The sequence below is a fragment of the Pundamilia nyererei genome, unplaced genomic scaffold, assembly GCF_000239375.1.
Source record: "Pundamilia nyererei isolate P.nyererei 1_Seehausen unplaced genomic scaffold, PunNye1.0 scaffold00036, whole genome shotgun sequence".
NCBI classification, from domain to species: domain Eukaryota; kingdom Metazoa; phylum Chordata; class Actinopteri; order Cichliformes; family Cichlidae; genus Pundamilia; species Pundamilia nyererei.
The window spans coordinates 1,609,851-1,633,267 of record NW_005187437.1 but is presented as its reverse complement, the minus strand read 5'-3'; the positions used below and the strand labels follow the sequence as shown (position 1 = coordinate 1,633,267).

General features: G+C 38.9%; 2 protein-coding genes across 2 annotated transcripts in view; both read right to left on the bottom strand.

Annotated features, from left to right (window-relative positions):
• Positions 1 to 15,281, bottom strand: part of kdm4b (lysine (K)-specific demethylase 4B) — a 40,933-nt gene extending 25,652 nt beyond the window's left edge. Inside the window, exons 1-6 of the mRNA XM_005730284.1 lie at positions 15,071 to 15,281; positions 11,988 to 12,428; positions 11,448 to 11,623; positions 10,585 to 10,699; positions 9,965 to 10,158; positions 2,863 to 2,912 (exon numbers count right to left, since the gene is read on the bottom strand). Of these exons, the coding sequence (XP_005730341.1) occupies positions 2,863 to 2,912; positions 9,965 to 10,158; positions 10,585 to 10,699; positions 11,448 to 11,623; positions 11,988 to 12,401 (949 nt within the window). The 5' untranslated portion in view covers positions 12,402 to 12,428; positions 15,071 to 15,281. The remainder of the gene's footprint in view (positions 1 to 2,862; positions 2,913 to 9,964; positions 10,159 to 10,584; positions 10,700 to 11,447; positions 11,624 to 11,987; positions 12,429 to 15,070) is intronic.
• A 405-nt stretch (positions 15,282 to 15,686) lies between these two features.
• uhrf1 (ubiquitin-like with PHD and ring finger domains 1) overlaps positions 15,687 to 23,417 on the bottom strand; it is a 12,701-nt gene continuing 4,970 nt past the window's right edge. The window contains exons 4-17 of the mRNA XM_005730283.2: positions 23,256 to 23,407; positions 22,322 to 22,537; positions 21,696 to 21,811; positions 21,373 to 21,559; positions 21,113 to 21,236; positions 20,898 to 21,005; positions 20,655 to 20,759; positions 20,325 to 20,431; positions 20,063 to 20,225; positions 19,817 to 19,954; positions 19,390 to 19,489; positions 19,069 to 19,217; positions 18,570 to 18,668; positions 15,687 to 17,290 (exon numbers count right to left, since the gene is read on the bottom strand). Coding sequence (XP_005730340.1) covers positions 17,144 to 17,290; positions 18,570 to 18,668; positions 19,069 to 19,217; positions 19,390 to 19,489; positions 19,817 to 19,954; positions 20,063 to 20,225; positions 20,325 to 20,431; positions 20,655 to 20,759; positions 20,898 to 21,005; positions 21,113 to 21,236; positions 21,373 to 21,559; positions 21,696 to 21,811; positions 22,322 to 22,537; positions 23,256 to 23,407 — 1,911 coding nt within the window. The 3' untranslated portion in view covers positions 15,687 to 17,143. The remainder of the gene's footprint in view (positions 17,291 to 18,569; positions 18,669 to 19,068; positions 19,218 to 19,389; positions 19,490 to 19,816; positions 19,955 to 20,062; positions 20,226 to 20,324; positions 20,432 to 20,654; positions 20,760 to 20,897; positions 21,006 to 21,112; positions 21,237 to 21,372; positions 21,560 to 21,695; positions 21,812 to 22,321; positions 22,538 to 23,255; positions 23,408 to 23,417) is intronic.

The following is a 23,417-nucleotide window of genomic DNA, read 5'->3' as shown; positions in this document are numbered from 1 at the left end:
TTAATTGTAAAAATATTACTTGAGAGATTACAGAACTAGGGTGTTTAAGAATGAGGCTCTCTTTGATTTGTACTTAGGATTTGGAATAATTACAAGGTGTTTTTTAATCTTAGATTCTTCTGTGGATTTTTCATGTCGTTTTCAAACCACAAGAGCAAGTTTTTGCATGAATGAAGCCCAGTGGTGGGCCCATTTGACAAACACTCTTTAAATGACCGTAACTCTGTTACAAACTGTGCTAGAGAAAAAAAATTCAAGTGGTTTTGGGGAGAGGAGAACAAAAGCTTTACAGGGATCTGTATCATGGTAGCAAAAGAAGATTCAGGTACTACGGTCTGAACGCAGACAGAAAAATCAGCTCTGGCTAGATTTTACATTAATGTAACTCCTCAACCATTTTGGGCTAGAGAGAAAATTCACATAGTTTCTAAAAGATGGGATTCAATTTACAATTTTACAGCCAAAACCACAAAATAAGTGCAGGTGGCCTGTGTGATACTTTCGTGATAATGAGCTATCATTATAGACATAAGCCTGACACTCCAGTTTGCATTGCCCTAAGCAGCAGTATATAAGAAGAACTTTATCACAAAGTCAAACATGTTTGGTTATTTCTCCAGCTTTCTTTTGTGGAGAAATTTTAATGCAAACGCTCCATAAACACATTAAGTAGATTGGTTAAGTGTTTTCCCTTTATACCAGCGCAGTAGCGGCTACAATCAAACCCCTATCCATCGCTGGCACAGCACTGTGCAGATAGCCAGGGAGTTCCTCCACAGAGGAATTTTTGGCGAGGCTTAATTAAAGGCCAACACCACAAGAAAATCCACTGGTGAAATGATAAGAAATGAGAATAAAAACATAAGAATTAAAATCCTCTCCAAAAAGTGCCTCAGAGCAATTTAGCAAACTGCTGAACAAGTAGAACATAAACACTGATATGTTTTTGACTTCCAGGAGTGAGCTCTCCTCTCACCCTCGGCAGCTGTATTTTACAAATGAGGCAGGTGCTGGATAAGCCAGCTAAGCTGCAATGTATGACTGAACACCCTGCTATAAAAGCTGGCGCTAATGGGATCTCAGTTTTAATGTCCAAAGCCAGGCTACTCTGCGGGTGGTTTTAAAAGTAGCATTTAATGTCATTTTTAACATTTTACCAGTGTAACCAGCAGATGTATGGATAAAGGACATCTGGGCCAAGACTGTCCATTTCCCTGTGTGTCAGTCACTGATTACAATATGAATATAGATACACTTATTTAAAAATAAAAAATAAAAAAAAAGCTAAATTACTGCAGCGTGACAGCTGATGCTTTCAAAATTACATCTGCCAAATGTGCTCCTCTTATCCCTCCACATGGACTTCCTTCCACAGGCTGCTCAAATGTGACTGGTCAATACGACTCTAAAGCCCAAAGCATCTCACTCCTTGCCCTACAGATTCTGCATATTTATAAGGAAACCTATTTAACTTCGTGTGTGTGTAGCCCACAGGAAAAGTTTTTAGACCTGGAAATGCAAAACCAGCTTCCTCGAGCTGTCTTTCAGCCCCTCGCTATTATGTGACCGAACCTTTTTGAGTTTAGTTCATCAACAACAGTTTTTCCTTATAAGCACAGGAAGTGAAATACTGTCTGAATGCTTTTGTTTCCTTTGTGTATAGAGACAAACTTCATATATTGCACATAGATCAATGGTACATAGTCAAATTCCACCCAAGAGTGATAACTAGCATATAACTGGGAGAATGTGTCTATTTAAAGCAAGTCTCTCTTCTCACCTCGATATCTTTTCCCTCACTCTAAGAAACATTCGATACTAAGGTTAATCCTCACTGATCAAAACAGAGAATAAGAGTAAAAGGAGAACATGGGTACTGGAAAAGAATGGGGAACAAAAGGAAACATCTTGTGTCAAAGAAAGATGGCAGAATGGTATCACTTCACTGCCTCTTATCCACCTTAGACAAGATTTCTAGATTTCAGATGAAATCCTCATGTCAAAGCGCTGACTATAAAAGTCAACAAAGAATATAATGCTGAGAAATTGTTCTACTTTTTGTTTTTTCACCCTAGTTGAAATATGTTTGACGTTTTCACTTTTCCACAGATTTCTGACAGGCGTTAAGACCGTTCATGAATCATCTACAGCCAACACTTCCTCCTCGGGATAATAAACATTCATCAAAACATAGTCCAGAACAACTGGCCTTGATTGTGTGAGTTTTTCAAGTTTTCCGTCATTACTTCTGCAGAACAAACAGGTGCTGCTGGTGTCACTTCAGACAGCTTCTACTATAAAATTCAGCATCCATCCTCATCTTTTTAGCATGAGTGACTGCACACGTTAAGTGCTTCAAGCTGCTCTTTCATCTGCTGCTCCATTTTAGCACAACCAAGTGACCAAAAAACAAAAATATATAATTTTATATATTGTGGCAAAGTGGCATTATCAAAGTTTTTCACTAACTCAGTGCATATGCGCCACACTGTTGATGGTAAGGACCACTGTGTTTGTCAGAGGAAAAGCTGCGGGAAGGTTGTTTATTGTGAGTGCTAAACAATGACGTCCATGCTGCGGTTGGGAGAGGAGAAGGTGAGGTGTAGCTCAAAAGTCCCGCTTTGTTTTCTATTAAACGATGCAAGAGGGGGCAATAAGCGTGCTTTGAATGTGTGCTTGTGTGTATTCAGGGCATGTGTTAAGTGTGCAGCGCGTGTATGATTTTAATGGCGTGTGCTCTACAGGCGGAAGCACTTGCTCTGTCACTTAACGCATGTGAGTGAAAGAGATAAAGGCAGGAAAGCGTGCGGAAGTGGTGAATAAACAAACTTAAATGGATTTTAATTGAAATTAGCTCCTCACCTTGTGCCAGCCTCTCTAGTCTTTTGCCATGCTCAGGAGGGACACTGTACCTGTGGAGACAAGAGGAAAAGATGACAAAAAGTCAGACACCTCTGACTTGTGTTGAACTTTTAACCTAATTTTCACCTTCTCTTTCTTCCAATTATCTTAAAAGAAATCAGGATGTACAGAATATTTTTACATCTCTCGTGTGAACACTTTGCTTGTACTAACAGCTTAAAAGGAATCTGCAGTTTTGCTGAGGTGAATCTGCAACTTCAGGAGGTCTTCTCATTAAGCAGATGTGTGGATAAAGCTGGGTTGCATTCTTAGCATTAAATATATCACAGAAACATTATTTTCATTGATGATTTAATTCATTCATCAATTGCTTAAGATGAACACAAAGCATATTTAACAGGTATTTATACTATAGTATACAAAGTCAATGCATGTGTTAAAATGTCAAACAGCAAGCATGTGGCCATGTGACAATTTGACTTGAGATTCACCGTAGTATTAAAAGCAAACAGATGAGCACACAGGGTAAGATGCTAGAGGGAAACAACAAAACACACAACCTGTTACGGTTTTAATACGATTTAGAGTCAGAGCTGTCAGAAACACACCACGGAGGCTCATGGTTATATGTGCATTACTCTAGTGATTGACTTGGTGCAATTAAGAAGAAAACTTTGAACAAAAAATGTCAATATCTAAACACTGTAGCAGCGAAAGAAAACAATTATCATTAAAAATATTTATAGTGAGACTGGGAGGGAAGGAGAGGTTAGTGGAAAAGATCAAATGAGCGGTGAAGGGCAGGACCAGGAGATATTAGTGTTTTGGGAGTGCTAGGTTATTTCTGACCTCTCAGCAATTACTGGTTTGATGAAACTGCCCATGACATAACCGTCACTATTCCTCCCTAAAACAAATTCTTGTTTTTGTAACTGACATATCTGTGCATTTGGCAAAAGCCCTTCTTTTTGTTTCTTTGTTTTTCTTAAATCACCTCAATATTTTACATCCTTTTGTAACAGTAACCCTTTGGCCTTGGTGTTTGTGCTAGAGCGAGGTATTACTATTGGCAGTGTTCGTGCTGGTAATACATGAGGTAGGCACTGAAAAGTACGTGGCATTACACCAATTGTCATATGCTAAACTTAGAAAGCAAATTTCTTTCTAAAACAGAGTGGGAGGAAGGGAGCAGAGCTAAACTATAATCTGCTCATTTGTGAAGTTATTACATACTCTTTATTACAGCAATTAAATCCTCGGTATTGTTTAACCCTCCATAGACCTTGAGAAATGAAGATGGGTGGGGGGAGGAGAAAAAAAAAAGCCTACATCTCTGCTTTCTTACAGAAGCCTTAACAACAAGAGAGATGTTTGAAACAAACTGAGAAAGAAGTAACAAAGAGAGAGACGGTGAGAGGCCATCGCACCTAATGAGAGACAAGAATGGACAAGAGAATAAGACTCACAGAGAGGAAGGAATGAAAATAATTAATAAAAGGAAGCATAAAGAGAAAGTCCATTCCAGTCAGAGACGCCATGAAACATGGCGCCACACTGCCACCTGTAGACAAAAGATTAGACCGTAGCTGGAGCTGCAGCCTCCTTCAGCGTTTTATTGTAAACACTAAAAGCCATGCATAGATTTTAGCTCCAACCTGACATTGGGTTATGGGCTAATGTTGTCACAAAGCTCTGCAGGCATTCTTATGAGTTATGACCAGATATATCACTCGGGTTTTGGGTCATATAGCGAGCACGGTATACACACGGTATACACACGGATACAACTGAGTGCAGCATTGTAACGCAGTTTAGCTGCAGCTCCAAAAAAAAATAAAAAAATAAAAAAATAAAAAAAAGGAGAAATAAAAAAACAAAAAAACAAACTGTAAAACGAACAGCAAAACGAAAACAAAATGAGCTTCGAGTAATTCCAGCGTCTGTGTTCAGCTAGGCTAAATACATCCCCACACCTCTCAGCTGAAGATTAAATTGATATCGATCTTTTCCTCCAACTCAGGAACACAGAAAACAACTACATCTAAACCGAAGTTTTGGAGTCCACCTCTAAAAGCTGTTTGGGTTTTTTTGGGGGGGGTTTTCTGCGTGAGGTAAAATCACATCAGAGCTTTCTGTGCAAATATGTACATTTTTCAGAGAACTCCATCCCAGAGACAAACTAAACAAATCAAACGATCAGCGTGAGTCCTCCTGTTCCCCTCCGTCTGAAGGCTGAGGTTTCCATGGCAACAACACGTATGTCACTCTGCTGGCACGGTGAGAAACGCACAAAACAACGCACGGCAAATGAAGGCTTGAACTTTTACACCTCTCTGGGGAAGAGTGTTATTTACCCAAGGTGGGACACCTTTCCAGGCAGGTAGAGATAGAGGGGGGAGCCTTGACAGCACGAGAAGTGCCAATGCATGTGTTAGTGCGCCACTGCAGACATGTTGCACACACACTTCTTTAAAAAAATCTGTAAACAACTATGGCACCGTTAAAAAGGAACTTTCAGCTACTAAAAACATCAAGTCAACGCTGAGAACACCCCACTCAACATCCGAACTGCAGCTACATTTCAACTTCTATGCAGATTTTCAGCTCCCCGTTCCTCTCCTCTGGGAACTGTCAAACGACAATGCTTCAAAACCATCGGACTACAGAGGAGGTTGAAAACTGATGGATTCATAATGAACTCCACCCTTCCTGGGAAGTTGCAGCTGGGCTACACTTCAAAATATCCCTTTCAATTCTCTTTCGTCAGCCTTTCCCTATCTTCTAGTTGCATGCTCAGAGGCTAATCTTTTAACTGACAGCATATCTATTGTTGTGTGTTGGGGTAGATGGATGATTGACAGGGTTTCAGCACTGAAAAGAGAAAAGAGAATGATGGAGGGATAAAGATGGGAAGAAAGTGACTGGCAGCTAAGGGTGAGATCTTCCACACATCCACTAGAATGTGTGCGATTGGCACTAGTAGTTTTGGTAGGGTCTGACTTTGATGGGAGCAGAGTTGCATGGGGAAACGGAGTTAATTTCACAATCGGCTGCACTATGAGAGGAGAGGAAGTGAAAGACAAAGAGAGTGTGTGTTTTAAAGGACCGTGCTCTGTTTAACAGCCTGTAATTACCCCACCACACACACAAGTATAAAAGTGAAAATGATTCAGTTTCAGTGGGGGGAGAGTGCGGGTGGGTGGGCTTGGTGAGAATTAGACAAGAGAATTCAACAAAAGCATAAAAAGTCTGGGGGAAGAAAAAGAGAGAGGAAATAAAACTCGTACATCTGTTTAGTTGGGCATCAATTAGTCAGACTGATGTTAAAATAATGTTGTTGTTTTTTTGTTTTGTTTTTTATTACAAGATTCTCGATTACCCAATTTGATAATGGTTAAAAAAAATAAAAAAAAATAAAACAGAATCCGTCACAGCACGAAGGTCCTGGGTTTGAATCCACCATCCGACTCTGTGGAGTTTGCATGTTCTCCCCGTGCCTATGTATGTTCTCTCTGGGTACTCCAGCTTCCTCCACAGTCCAAAGACATTTAGGTTAGGTCAACTGGTAGTTCTAAATTGGCTATAGGTGTGAATGTGAGTGTGAAAGGTGCCTGTCTCTCTGTATTAGCTCTGTAATAGACTGTAACCTTTTTGGCCTATGACAGGTGGAATAGACCCCAACCAGATGCTGGATTCATAATGAACAGTTACAGAAAGCGTTTTTAAAAAGACCACAAAAGGAAGAAGCAGTGTTTTTAAAAACAAAACAAAACAACTTCTCTTTCTGCTAAAATCTGTCTTGTACATTAAAACCAGGTCATTTCTGTTATAGTGAGCAAAACTGGTCTCACATTGGCTATGATTTGCATACCTCTCTGGCTACACAAAGAACATTACTGAAATTCAATAAATTCAGATAGGGAGACGACAACAGTAATAACACTGCCCTCAAGTGGCTGTAAAAGGATTTATACCACTTTGGTGTGTTAAAAAAAAAAAAAAAATCTATGAAACAGCCCTAAATATGTAACCAACAATTGTTTCCATAATAATCTTTAAACACGGATACAAGAGAAAGACAGAAACACCACACCTTCTTAGCAATTTAATAAACACCGTGGAGGTGTATTCAAACAAAGGAATACTGCATACACAGACCTCCATAAGCAATGCAGCAGTGCCAGAGGTCCAGAACATGTAACACCAGACTGAACACTGCAGCTCGATGAATGTAATTTCATCTGTCAGACCACACGCACTTTGACACTGAGTCATAGTGAAATATACTCATGCTCACTCGGAGGTGTGAAAACAAGACAGATGATTTTAATGAGGTGACATCACAGAGAGGGGGAGCTATAACACATAGACACATGGTATACCACTTCAGGAGGCAAGCAAGAGAGGGGAAAAGGTGGCGGGGAAGCATACTGTGAAAAGAAGGAAGACAGGTGAGAAAGAAAACAGAGAAGGAAATCTTTAAAACAACAATAAAAACCCACAAACACACACATACACAGAAGCAATACTGTATTTCTGAAAGCTGAGATGACACTGCTCCCCTCCTGCAGTGATATGGATGGAAAACAAGGTGGAGGGAAAGACACACACACACACACACACACACACACACACACACACACACACACACACACAAAAGACAATCAAGGAGCAGAAAAGGTAAGAAGAAAAACATTTTCCCCTCAGGAACCATGTGACAGAAGGAAATACAGACAGCAGGCAAGAAAAGTATAAATCTGAATCACAGCACTACCTCTCCTGTACAACAGGCTCTATAAAGAGTTTAAGCAACTCCCAAATGTCAAGGTATGATGAGACAAAAATTAATATCTTTGTTTTTAATTTACCATTCTTCAAAGTACCGCATCAGACTAGAAATTGAAAAACAAATCATGTGAATAAGATAAAGTGACAACTAGCAATTATAAAGAGAAATAACTTTTGTGCCTGCTGTTGACACAAAATGTAACAACTAACATTTTTTACCCGGCATTGAACAGAAAGAAACACTACTTTGTTATTGTTTGGCATTACCAATCAGTCAAGCTTCAGTTTCAATTTGTATTTGCTTGAGTCCAAACCACATAATTAGTCAATTTCATCGAGATGAATGATTTGGCAAAAAAAATGCTTAAAGGAAAACATAGTTTAATTAATTTCAGTTTTACTTATATAGCAACAAATCAAAACAGCAGTCACCTTAAGGAACATAAAGACCCAACACTGTAATTGGCGACAGTGGGAAGGAAAAACTTCATTTTTACAGGAAGAAACATCCAGCAGAACTGGGCTCAGAGAGGGGCAGCCATCTGCCGGGACCAGTTAGGGGTCGTGGCTAATGGTTTGCAACGAGCGCAGCAGCAGTTGTGATTAACCTTACACACAGCTAACCTGATACCAGAACCAAAGAGGAAGAGGGAGGAAGGACAGCTAAAAAACTAAACTACGCTATATATTCTAATCACTCCCCAGCATCAGTTTTTACTGCTATGTTCTGCTTTGGAGACTTAGTACATAGACATCAGTTTGGACCCAAAATCAGGTCAGATAAAGGCAGACAAGTTGTGTCTCTAAAGAATGGTTAAGGAGTGAAACGAGTTGAAAATTTTGCCAATCATTACTGTCCACACTTATAATAAACAGGATGTAGTGAAGACTTTGACACAAATTTCAAGTTATAAGGCATCCATGTGTAAATATAGACACATTTGAGCTATCCAGGACAAGCACTGCATTTATATAATCAGGTGAAAATTAGCGTGCAGATGACTGCAAATCTGCAAAGCACCCTCTCACTCCGTCCTTCGCAAAGCTCACTGCAAACAATTCAGGCATTCAGGTAGCAGAATCCAACTTTCAGCCTATGCTGTCACTGTTGTCACTTTAAATAAGAACAAGCTGTCGCTATACAATGTTCATTTCGTGACAAGCCTTAAACGAAACTCGCTGTTTCACCGCCTTTTAGAAAGCCGGTGGAGAAATGGGCTTTGACAAGACTTTGGCTGAGCACATTCTGCACTTAAAGATCATTCATGGGGTGAGAGAAGCATCACTCTGTAATGTGGCGGTACACTCACGAAGAAGTAAAGTGATTCTGTAGTCCCCACACAAACGGTAAGAAATTATACACATACTTTGAACTCTAAATACTGTTTAGTAAGCATCACTTTATGGTGATGCTGAATAGTAATCTTAATTGCCCCTTGGGGATAAATAAAGTATTTCTGATTCTGATCACTGTCATAAATTTTGTTTTGTGGATTAAATGTTCTATTTTTATCCAGCATTTCCAGTTATCTGTATTTTTATTATTATTAATTTATGTTTAACCATTTCCTGATAAAAATACACAAATGTTCTCAGTCCCTGCTTCCATCACAGTGTGATTCTGGCTACAGAACTATTAGCACATTCACAGCCTGCAGCAGCTTAACTGAGGTAGAGGAGGTGTGGTTTGGAGGCAAGTTTCCCCAGTTACATTGAAACAGTGCACTCAATGACATACAGCCAAGGCTAACTGGCTGGCAGTGAAGCCATCTGAAACAGCAGTAGCTTCAAATGCAAACTTCTGCATGACAAATGTGTCCCTCTCATCCTGCATTAAATGAAACAGACACACAAGCCATTGTTTTCGATGGCCAATAAAACTGCTGCAATATTAAAGATTAAGAAAACAAAAAAGAATGACAGATGGTACAAACAGTTAACCGCTGATGGGGTCACTTATTACGGCAGCTTGTTTTAATTTCCACTTTTCCAAAAAAAATTTATTCTAATTGTGCTTTTTATGTTCTTTTCTCCTTAAGATTAAATGAGAATTGATCCTAAAAATACTATAATATGACTTCTTTTTTCAAAACCAAAGTCACCGTCCTGTGCTAGCCATGAGAAAGAATACAGATTTAAGAAACTTCAACAAATGGCTTCATCTTTTTGATCTGGGACCATATCCATATGTATGTATGTATGCATGCATGTATGTATGTATGTATGTATGTACACCCATTTTAATTAGAATATAAACTTGGAACTTCAAGTGGCAATCACATTCATAGAAGGTCAGGAAAACAAAGTGACTCACCAGGACTTGGACTGCCCGAAGTGCAAGTAATTGATGCTGTAGAGGTCCATGTCTTCAGTGTGCCAAGCAAAGGTTGTCTTCCACATGCCAAAATACAAGTATGGAGTGTTGACACCCTCAATGACGATCCCACATTCCTGCTCCACCATATCCAGCAGTGTGTTTAGATGGCCGATGTTCCATTCTTCAATGTTCTGGAGAGCATGCAATTATGAATATCAAGTACAAGGGAACCTGCACGCTACACTTTCATCAGTCCATCAATCTCCATCAATGACCACCAGATGGTGCTGTAGTCATATTACTCACTGAGCACGATTTTGAAAGTTACACCAACAGCAGCAAAAATCTTGAAATATAAAAGTTGTAAACTCCTAAAGCAGCTTTCTATCACAATTACATGGTGCATTTTAATTAAGTTCTAATAATAATAATAATACTACTAATGGTGAAAAAAACAACCCTGAAAATTGCCCATTGATGGAAAATAAACTACTATAAACCTATTAGGCCAGAAGTGGTTTATTTTTATTTAAAAACAAACAAACAAACAAAAACAACATCCAGAATATTTTAAAAACTTAATAAAAATTGTCATTATCCAGACAAACTTCACCCACCTCATCATAGATGGAGCCGCTCACATCAGCACCATAAAGAGGTGACACAAACGTCAGGTTCTTCCAATACTTCCTCTCGAGGTCATCAAAGTCTTTGTGTCGTGGCGTGCAGTACCTGCAAACAGAACAGGACAGGTTGTATTGTAAGCAGTGTGGTGCCCTTCAACTAAACCCTCAAACAAGCACTGTGCAAACATTTACAATCAGCAAATAGACTGTAATAAAATAATTTAAGTCCAATGTATATAAGAGTTTGAGCTTTTGTAGTAGTTCTGCTACAGTGCCAAGGTTTTCATTTGTTACATTATTCTTCTGCCTTAATAGTTATAGCATCTACACGACAATTTATAAAGAAAATGTTTATAAAATTAAAAAAAAACAACAACACAGCAACATAATATAGTTTGAACTGGCTTTTTACCGTCACTAGCACCACAAGCTACCACTATCCACCATGACCCATTTCACTTATTTTAAGACAGTATTATTTTCAAACTCATGGTTATCAGGACAAACAAAACCTTCAGCTTTTTAAAATACTGTGCACTGGTGTTAAACAATATTAGTTTAAAACAGAAAACCTGTCTGTTCTTTCTGGCACCCTGATGCCAATTGTAGGTACAAATAACACAATTCCTGATTTAGTGTGAAATATTAGAATGCACTTTTATTGTTTATTTGTGTTCTCCATCATCGTAGTTGCACTATATTTAGTAACATTCATGTTTTAAACCATGCTGAGTAAGAGCAATAATTGCACCATCAAAGCTTACAAGGACACTATCGTGCAAAACATCACGTCAGATACTGCATTTGTATGCAATCATTTACGAATGAAGCCCCTGAGGTTGGGACCGACTTACTTCTTGCTATTGGCCAGCTTGCGGTATTCACCCACAGTCATAGATTTCTTCTGAATGTTGTACTGGGTGAACAGACCCGACTGACCCGTCACCACTTGGCTGATGGGAGCTGGAATCACCATGTCCTCGATTGTATCATAGGACTTGCGTGGCTTCCATCCCGCAGGGGGAATCACCTGGAGAGGAAAAAAAAAAAAGACGCTTAACCTTTACAAGGTCAGCAGATTCAAAATCTATTCAAATTCAAAGTATGCAGATTAAACCTTTGGAAATTTAGATGGTGGATTCTGCTGATATCAGCTTAAAACTATAAATGGTTCTTACAAGCATTTTCTAACATGCTTTGATCATTTTAAACATTAGTAATGATGTTAGATTGAACCTTGGCTATGCAAAAACAGGTAGGAAACTAAAAGAGATGCACAGGATTCAAAATGTTACAGCAATACTTCACTAAAACAAAACAAAAAACATCTAGTAAGAAGACTGAAGTGGATATGTGGGTACATATGTGTGTGTGTGCCTGTGTCCTGAAATCACCTTTGCCAGGCCAGCGCGATGAGCTCCTTGACTCTCCATGTAGGCGATGTATTTGGCAAAGTCTTTGAACTCCTCCATTGTGGGCCTGAAAGTCATGATCTTGCAGCTGGGGTTCTTGGCAGCAGCTGGCGGCAGGGGGGCCGGCAAAGGTACGGGAGACACCTCCGCACCTGGAACAAGTTCTGGGGCCACATTTGGGTCTGCAGGCTGAACTGGATTGAGGTGTGGAGCAGCATTGTGTTCAGAGATTACCACTTTATTCAGGTTTTCAGCTATTGCTGGCTCCAGAGTGGGAATCTGGTTTTGGGCTTCATTTGAGCTGAGAGTAGGGGGAGACACTGGGTCAGGAGGAGTGAAAGAGGCTGGGGCGGGGTGAGGACCCAACACATCTTCCATGGGCATGTCGGTAGCCATTGGCTCTTGGAAAGATTGCAGGTAAACCTGAGGAGGAAATCAGTGGTGTTCAGGGCACACACAGTCTGCCTCAAATACATTCAAATTACTGAGAACTTTGCAAAGGCAAATTAGACAAAACTGCAAGTGAAAGAAAAGGAATCTATGTTTTAAAAATATTTTTCTAAAAAGGAAAAATCCAACTTTCTGACTACAATGTCTGATTATTTTTGTACATTTAAATAAAAACAAAAAATTAAATACTGAACAAAATATGGAAAATTAAAAGATTGATTTTAAAAATAAACAAGACCAAACAACTCAATCTTAGTGCAATCTACACAGCTGTTAACACAAAGAAAGCAGACCGGTCCACTTCCTTCACCAAATAGGGGTGTCCTTGATCATAACATTACTGAAGGCACTTCCTAACCTACATTTTAGAAGTGTCACTTCTGCATCTTGTCAAATTTTGTGTCAAACAAATTCAATGGCTCTCATTCTCTTAAGGCTTACCACAAACTTTTTCAAATCCAAATGTGAACATAAACACCAGAAAGTAGCAAGCACTAAAACTTCATTGAAAAAACTCACTCTAAACCATCTTCTCTCATCAGCACTTTCACTTTATATCTGTGTTTTTGAATATTCAGAAGCATTTTTAATTACCACTGTTTACATTTTCAAGCTAAGTTTTAATACCATGATTTAGGGTTGTTGTTTTTTTTGTTCTGTGTAAGACAAAACCTACAGCCTTCAGTTTAGCTAATTAACTTAATGTTATAACCATTTTAAAACATCATTTAAAAGCTTTACCTATTAAGCTGCCAGCAGTCCACTTAGATTCACTTGTTTTAATAAGATAAAAATCATTCACTGCCCTCTCATCAGCAGCAGTGGATAAATAGACAGAGCCTAAAGTACCTAAGCAGTTTGTATTGGTGGACAGTACCTCCCCCAACCACCTCTCCAATTTGCAAGTCGCTGCCGCAGGGCTAGACAACATTAACGGGTGAGACTTTGGATAAATTGACGGGACATTGTGACTTTTGTTGGGCTAACTAAACCTTTAAGTAATATTTTCATTGGTTGGTTGAGCCTTCATAATGCAATACCATCACTGCCTCATGGCAGAAAATTGTATCCAGCCAGTAATTGTGCAAGTGTGACGTTTTAGGATCAAAATAAAGAAATACAAATAAAGAATTTGAGTTTTTGCATTTAGAATAACAATAACCTGATCCTAATTTATCCATCACTTATGTGACTCCGTATTCATTAATCTAATCATGTTATACATATTAACATAAGACAATATCAGTGATCAATGCATCCATGTTCCTTAAAAGGTGCATAAATCAAACATTTTTCTTTTTCTCCAAACAACTACCTAATAAGGCTATCAACAAACACCCTGTTGATAGGAAGTTAATATCTGCTGGAAGATCAACTGTGGCACTGTGAACAACACGTGTGCAGTTCACTTCACAACTTTGCAGTGACTGTCCCCATCTGCGCTACAGACAGCATGTTCACTGTTCAATCACAGTTATAGAAGCGTTTTAGCTTTATGTTTGGTGGGTCAAGGAACAGTAACCAGTTTCAGCGCTGCACATGCACTAAAAGATACACACTGCTGCTTTGCTAAATGTGCCTTGCATTATCCTCATTCACAACTTCAAACAGATCTTACGCCCACGAGGTTAAAACAGCAGTAGTGTACTTCCCACTCCGACTTTCTGACACGAGATAATGCAAATTGCGCTTCGTTTGCATGAAGCACAAAAGCCCACAGTGCATATGAAGAAATGTGCTGTAGCCTTGAGCGCAGCCAAGTTTGAAATTAACCAAAAATGGATAAGAGCTAACTAAGTTTGCTTTGCTGAAACTGACATATAATCCTCGTAAATACAACTACTCAGTGACCGAGACATTTCATAACACATTTCAAAGCATTCATTTCTTCAAAGCCCAGAGCAACAATTTCAAACTAGTTTTACCTTTTAAATTAATTCTGACTGATTGGAAAGGGATTTATTACATCTTTCCAATGACTAACTGCTTTAGACGCCGGGACCCTCTTTCTAACTGAGACTGACCTACTAAAGTGAATGGAGGCCACATGACCCCCAGCTGGCTCATCACAACAAACAGGGGCCTTTAACTCCATTTAGGCCTAAAACTTAATTCAACTGTGCAGCAAGCAGCCCCCTCGAGAGGGTAAAACTCATAAAATATATCAGTTACCCAGGTGGGTCTTTCTCGGCTTTGTAAGTGTAAAACGGCGCTGCTCGGTTGCATAGTGTCAACTTATTATTGGCAGCTACTGCTAAAGGCGACCGTAGCCCTGCACAACTGCCAATAACTATTAGCATTTTAACCCACATAGTGAACAAAAGAAAGCCAGCCGAAGCTCTTTAAGGTCCGTAAATTGCACTGCCTGTATAATCGCTTAATGCAACAGCAGCACATAGGCACATATCAACCATTTCATTTTAAGGAGCTACATATCATCGTGTCCTGACGCAAATGTATTCCTAGCCAACGCTGGCTAGCTTCTGCTTAGCTACTTCCATATCTGCATTTAGAAAGGAAAAAAACAAAACAACAACGACGGAACACACTCCGTGAATAGACGAGAGTATGGTCTCTGCAATTTACTAAAATAAATATAAGTAAGGAAATATTACCTCCTGCGGCAAACTATAGCCCTGTCCCTGTTTCGTTCAGTCGTTTTAGTTTCGTTTAGAACAGATTCCCTGGATCGATTTTCTTCTAGCATTAGCTTGCTGGGCTTGTCGTTGAGGACGCGCCTACTTTCACCAATTGCCTTCTGAGTGGTTTAAACACGCGATGGACGGTTACTAGGAAACGTATGATTGGTTTACTCGGTTACCGACACACAGAGTAACCAATTAAATCAGACGTTTGCTATTCCATGGTTTCCGTGGCTCTCACGCAACCAATGTGTACGTCACGCACGTACACACTGCCGGGTTTGCTCAAGGTTGCTATGCTCCGTTGGCCAAGAGAAAAATAAAATACCCTCAGAGCAGGGGTAAACACGTTCAGCCGTCCTGACTACACTTGTATCACTTTTCAAGTTTCATATCTAAATTGTAAATGTTAGTGTTAGGACAGCTTCCCACCATGACATTATAATTAAATGTAAAGTCACATATCAATTTCGAACATTGTTTTTCATTTAAATTCCTACTTTAACTAAAAACTGTGAAAAGGGTAATATGTGCCTCCCCCCCCCCCCCCAACATTTCCCCCCAAAAACACGTGTCAAATTTTTTTACTTTATTGAATAACACTGAGAATGCATTGACAAAAATTATGCACAAAATATGTGCAATTCTAAAACTACATATCAAAACTACAGACTAAAAAACAAAAAAAAAACAAATTATACAATTTCAGAAAATATACATTTCCCAGTCTATGCAAATATTTGTATCTCCATCAAAACCCGAAGTGCTGGCACGTGGATAAATAACACACTGCTGCTGAAACTCACTGAACTGCATTTATAAAAAAGACAAAAGGCAGTAAAATTCAGTTTAGTTGAATTTCAGGATCAGCATGTGGAATTTCCTTAACATGTAAATCAAGCATTTTCTGTTTTGTTTTTGTTTGTTTTTTTCCTTAAATGAGGTCAGATAACACAGGCGACCACTGGAGACACAAAAGGCTGACTGAACACCCCCTACATAGATGGCAGAAATAAGATTATAAAAAGATGAAAAGTACACTTTTAAACTTTAAGAAAAATACAATTTTCTAGACAAATACATTTACGTGTCAGGGACATCTAGAGAGCTTGATAGATGGGAGTTCTACATTAAACTCTTGGTTAAGCACTGCTTTTTCTTTGGACTTTAATAAAGTGAATCTTTTCAAAACAAGGGATCTCCAAATCTATGCCAGAGGATAAAATTTCTTTAGTAATCTATCACGTTTGGCATCTGAATGTTTTATCAAATTCATAACAACTTTTACAAACTTAATATACAGCTAGAAACATTCCTGTATCAAAACATTCAGGGAACTAGTATAGCTAGAAAATCCAACATCTGATGACTAGGCTACTTGGCCTCAGACTCAAGTGCAGGAACACAAAACTGATCTGGGTCAGTTTGCTCTTGAATGTTGGATATCATCTATATCCAAGAGAAACAGTGAGATTTTAATCATGTAATCAAGCCAGGAAAAACAAACACAAACTTTTTAAAATCTCAACTGCGTGATCAGAATTAAGACAAATTGCACCAAAATGAGGGCCAACCTCACAGCAAAGCAGAACAGACTGGATGATAATAAAATCCTTGAATAATTACAAAAAAAAAAATCTTCAAACAAGTTGGACAGAATGGCTTAACCACTTAACATCCTCTTTTAAAAGAGCTAAACACAGATATTTAGTTTAAAATGATACAATTTACATCATGGATAACATTAGCATTAGTTAATGAAATAGACTGAAGCACTTGGAATTTAAAAAAAGAAAGAAAAAAAAAGTCGAGGTTGAAGGTATTAATGGAGTAACGGTACAGCCAGTTAAAGGGATTTTTAAATTTATCTTTTAACACCACATCATTGCAGATCCAAGGTGATGATATTATTGAAGTCCACAAATATTGCAGTTTTATAATCATAGAATATATTAAAAGAAAACTGATTCTTTATTGCCTCTACTGAAAACGGCCCGTACAGTTTACGTTTCATTTCCTCGAGGGCTGAGTAAGTAGCACCAATGATCACCGCCCGTTGCTGTACCCTGGGAAAAACTGATTTAGAATGTCTTGCAGGGATTTGTTGACCGACATGGAGTAGTTCTTGCCCAGGTCGTGCCTGCAGGCCGGGCAGGTGTACACCTCTGCTTTGAAGGACCGCTGAAGGCATTCCTGAAGGAAAAAAAGTAGAACAAGTTCTTGTTAAACGATAGCAGGTTTTGTTAAATAACAATTTGTGATGCATTTATCAGAGGTGTTAGTAGATCAAAAAGATACTCTAAGCACCAAAGCAATCAATGCTATCACTGCAATACAATAAGTTTTCACAACATCACTCATTAAAAACATCCATATAGAGCCTTTCAACATTCTCAGCAAACCCCATTATAATACCTCGCTCCATACGGCAAACAGCTACACCTCCAGCCAGTCTGCCAAATTTCTAATGTTCAAAGACGACACCACTCTAATCAGGCTCTGATAAAGAGGAGTCTGACAATCTAGTGACCTGGTGCAGAGAAAACAACCAGGAGCTCAAAGTAACTGTGGCAATAACGGGACTTCAGGAAGAATCCAGCCCATCATCATGCATCGCTGCCAGTGGACACTTTCCTATTCTGGGAACAATTATCTCTCAGGACCTAAACACACAACCTAATCAGCTCCCTTATCAGGAAAGCAGCAGAGGATGTACCTCCTGTAGCAGCTGAAGAAATTCAACCTGCAATGGTGCTACAGGAGGTACCATTAGTGAATGAATCCATAAAATATCACAACTAGGTGCAACAAAACTTTGTGAACTCCATTACTAATAAATGCTTTGCATTCTGCTTTATTTGACAACATTATTCTGTTAAGTAGCTTACTACGTGACAACTATGAGGAATACAAAAGTTAATATGTAAAGGTTTAAAGCTAAAGTAACAAGAGCACCCCTGAAAGGCAAGGGCTAACATACTTCAGTCTGTTTTTTTCCCCCCATTACAAGGTGATGATGTCGGCCTGTTATGGAGTCACGGATATCGTTGGGCATCAAATTGCAAAAATAAAGTGTGTAGTAAAGCAGTTGATATATTACTCTACATGATTTCTTGGAATTTTTTCCAAGGTCAACTTTGACCGTGGACACTAACAATAAAGGTTAAGGTCAAATGATTAACCAACCTAGTTACTCATGTCTCCTAATGGCCTAGTATATTGTTGTGAAGCTTGAAGATTTTGTATTACTGTGATAGAAAATTGAGATGAATAAAGTGTTTACTGATTTTCACATTTAAAAATGACCGTGACCCAATTTCTAGCAAAAAGAAACCAGTTTTAGCTGTTACTGGTATCTACTATCACACAAAATTTAAACATGATCTCTACAACATACTACAGAATAAATATTACCAAGTGGTAAATTTATTAGAGCAACAACTCTAGATTCGGGACATTAGTAGTTTCTTACCCTGCAGACATTGTGTTGGCACTCTGTGGTGACGGGCTGATAGACCACTTCTTGGCAGCAAATGCAGAGGAAAACTTCTTCAACTTTGTTCAAGAATTTCTGCAGAAAAAATAAAAATAAAAATTAGATCAGTTTTATAGACAGTTTCAGTGGTTTTTGTTTTACGGAGGAACACAGGCTTCTTATTTCAAGTTGCATTTACTATGCACATAAGTTTGAAATTTGCAAGTGATTACACTTGCAAAAGCACAGTGTGGTTTTAAAATGTTGCACTAAGAGGTTCCACCCAGCAGCCAACTGTCACACAAACCAATAATATTGGTAAAGTGAATGGTTTTTATAAAGCACTTTCTACTTTGAGCATCAAAGCACATTCACCCATTCATACAAGCACTTTCCCAAATAGTAAATTCAGTAAATGTTTACAAAAAAACAACAACGACAACAAAACACTATTAAAACATTGTGGTAATTTGAACAAATGTACAGATATTCTTACCGGTCCAAGTGACAGTGACTCCATGGCTTCATCCCACAGCTTCTTGTTTAGCTTGTCATTTTTGATGAGTGCCTTTTGCTCCTGGGACAGCTTGTACATCTCTACCTTGACTTTCTTAGGAGTTTTGGCTGGTGGGGTCTTTGAGGATTCTAAGAGAAACAAAGACATTTTCCATTAATAAGCAGCTTCCAGGATGCAATTTTAGTTAAGCTGCTACATAAAAACAATGTCAAATACATGAGCAATATCATGTTTTTTACATTTTCCAAAAACAAAGCACAGTTATGATATTAGCAACTTCCACATAGACAAACAACATACCGCTGCCCTGAGATTTTCTCTTCCTTTTAGCCTTGCTGGGTGTCGCCTCCTCTTCCACTTCATTTTTGTTCTCTTTCTCTTTCTGATAGCCTGCAGGATACTGGAACAATAAAAGTAGTTTATTAGTTTACACTACAACAATATGTAACAGTCAGCAGGTAATTAATGAATTGAAAACATCTAAGATGTAATGCATTTATTTACAAGGCTACATTAAGTGTATTACATTAAAACTTAATATTTTTAGTAATGGAGAAGCTCATTTTCTCAACAAAATACAGAAGAACACAATGTTTATTTTATCCAGCACCAGGACTAAAAAATATCCACCATTGCTGAAAAGAAACAAACAAAAAGTAAAGAAATAAAAAAAAATTTAAAAAAATAAAATAAAATTGTATGGACAATATAATCTAATGATCTCTACCTGCATGGTGAGACCCAGTTTCTTGATACGTTCCTTGCCTTCTCTGGTCCATGGTGCTGGTTCGTCATCATCACGCTTCAGCAGGTACCGCCAGACCAAGAAGCCTGATTTTCCTTTGTCTGGCCAGTACTTCACCACCTAAAGTAAGACAAAGATCTCAAGTAAAACTAAAATAGTTGCAATATTGTGAAATCACTGCAGATTTTTTACCAAAGGCAAAAAAGAAATTCTAGTTTTCCTTCATACCTTATATATTCCATCGTATCTGTTCCCTTCCTCGGGGCAGTATTTACTGTGCTTGCGTCCCTTGCAGCTGCGTACTACTCTAACTGGTTTGCCTGCCTTCCAGTTTTTGGCTTCTGCTCCATTTTTGTCATTGACAGGGATGTTGCAGTTGAGAGCCAGCGCCCTGATGAGGCCCAAAAACAGATGATTTACATATGCAAAGGAAGATCTAAGCAGACAACTTAAAAATTAACACCAGTAAGTTTTTATAGCCTTGTCATACCGGTTCATGTGTGTAAGTGTCTGATCGCATGATTGCTCCGCAGTCCTCTTGTTTCCAGACAGATCTCGCCCACCAGAGCCAGTGTAGGTGAACTCATTACCATCATCCTATAGTTTAAGAAGCACCAAAGATATTAAAAACACTAAACTTCACAAAGTTTCTCATCAGGCTATTGCATAAAATAAATAGCAGTCATATTTGAAAACACTGTAACACTTGAAAAGCAGTATTATTTGACACCATTTTGATCAAAACAAACAGCAAGCTCCCCCCCCCAAGTAACATGTTCTCACTACTTTGCTTTTCTTTAAAGAACATACAAAAACATACCACATCATCCTCATAGCCTCCTGCCAGGACCAGAGAATAGGCACCATCATTGCTCCTGCCATGAATTCCAGCTACATGAGGCCTATGAACACCAGATTCACTGACCTAAGGGTGGGAAATTAAACAGTTATTATTATTATACCATTATTATTCCAAGGTACAGGAATAAGTCATCACAAACGATGATAAGCCATGAAGTGAGGAAGGAAAAGAAAACAAACAAACAAAAAAAACAAAACAGACCTGGACTCTGAACTTCCATAGGGAACCGACAGGAATGCCAGGGATTGGGCCGTAGTGATTGGATGGAACAATGGTGCACTGTTTGGTTCGACCGACACAGGCCATACCCTAAAATAGGAGATAAGGCAAATCATTTATGATGTGTAATTGTCATTCCCATAATGAGGAAAAGAAAAAGCTGATAAGTTTAAGATTCATATTGTGTTAGCACTCACCTTGCCCCAGTCCCTTTGGCTCGAGGAGCTAGCAGAAGCCATCTTAGCTTTCTTCTTGCTCTCCTTCAGCTTCTCTCCAGCCAGCACAACCTCACTGACATCATTACGACAACCTGGGCAATACCTGCGAAATGTAAAGTAAAAGGTAAACCCGAGCCTGACACACTGATGATAATTTTTTAAGTCTTCCATTCTAACATTTGATGATTTTGTGGCTCTGTTCAATTTTAAATGAATGCTGGATTTCTGAATCTACCTACCAGTCCTCATCCTCAGGGATGGTGGTGAGTGGAGGATTCAAACAGTAGGTGTGATAGGCCATGTCGCATTCATCGCACAGCAGCTGTTTGTCAGGATCCTGCTTGATGCCGCAGATGTGGCAGTTACACCAGCGACAGTTCTTTTTGGGATCATCTTTACAGTGCTTGCACTCAGGTCCATTTGATCCTGAAGATTGCATTCATTTTGATTATGCATTTCATTTCATTCTGCAACATTCCTTAGTGAAAGGTTAAGTTCAGATTTCTAGATTATGACTACTGCTACACATCTTTGCAATTTTAAATGCAGTTTTTAAACCCACTTTTTAGTGGACTCTCAGATCCAGCAGGGGCGTCACCCAACGAGCCAGGCTCCTCAATTTTGTAGATTTCAGTGACGAACATGATGCGGCAGTCATTAAGAGAGTCACCAGCATCGCTACATTTTAAACAAAAAACATAAAGGAGCCTGTTAGAATAGTCAAACAATATAATCTAACTTCCTCCTGCTTTCCATGTTGTCCAAGCTTAAACAGAAGGTAAAAGAAATGACAAACATGAGGATAACAGGAAGCTTCCGATGCATGTACAAAAAGGTTAGTTATATTTTAGGTCGTCATCAACACAAAACTAAACCCGTTTGATATCAGATACAATAATCAGACGTAATGTTAATGAAAGCCATTTATCCTCCAAACGACCATACACACAGTTGGTTAAACTGTCAAAAATTGTTTCAGTGGCATCCACTGATACCACAGCAGGAAATTAGCTTCTACACACCTGCTGCTGCGGCATTCAAAAACCAAACTATTAGATACTGTTACAACAGACCTTAAAGAAAATGTTTATCATCTACCACAGCCAGTGAAATGTTCTTATATGTGACAAGTCGTAACAGATGCTACAAAGCACAACAACTCCAACTTGTATGCAACGATGGCCTTACCCAAGGATAATCTTAGCATAGATCTCTCGCTGGGTGCGCGTCTCCCGCTTCCTCTGGATCTCAGCATCATACCAGTAGCCACGTTCCTTGGGCTCATCTGGGTTGTAGTTAAGCATGACAACCATTCCTGGCTCCAGCTGGTGCCACTGGTACACAGTACGAGCACGTGGCCGAACGTCCTTTGCCAGCAGCTGAATCACACCATTCTCTGCATAGCTGTGAAAGTAAAAATGATGAATGATTTTGCAATTCAAAGACAAGCAGTGCTGCAGCATGGCCAAAACATAAAAAACACGTCTGAATAGTAAGGACCAGTAGTCAATGCAGCAGGTTTGAACCAATTCACATGAATGTTCCCTCCAACACTAATGTGCTTGCCATCTAATAAACAAGAGCACCTTTCAATGAGGGCACATATCAACAGAGCAATGCCTTCCCTTTATATACATTGTACTTATTTAACAAATGGGAAAACCTGTTTCATTGTACAGTCTCACTGATCAAAATGAGAACTTAAGGTTCAGAGTTCGCAAAAATTTTTTTTTTTTAAACATTCTTCAATGTAACAACTGCATTGCTCGCAGTATCAAATTTAAACAGGACCATCAGTTTTCATCTCCAGTGTGTTTGAGAAGAGCTTTTAAAGTAGCTTACATCAGGTCAATGTATTTGTTAGGATATTTAGCTGCATCTTCTTAGATCTTTCAATTAACATTTTCACTGCTGCAACAAGTTGGTTTGTAGAATTACAACACCTGACCCACTAAAACCAAAATCAGAGCTCAAACTGCTGAATGTTGACCATTAGTACAGAAACTCTGCTATGTGCTGCTACATGACAAATACTGCGTTGATACAGTGATGTGATGGGGGGAAAGAAAAAAGAAAAAGAAAAAGAAAAAAATTAGTCATTAGTACGAAAAATGATTCTTACTCTTCATATTTGACATGGTACAGTATATCCTCAGCTGGCTCTGCCTCTGCAGCCTCTTCTTTGGGCATCTTTGTAGTCTTGGTAACGTTTACAATCTGGGCCTCAAACCATGCTCCCATGTTCAAGTCTCTTGCATCCACCAGCTCATTGATCTACACACAC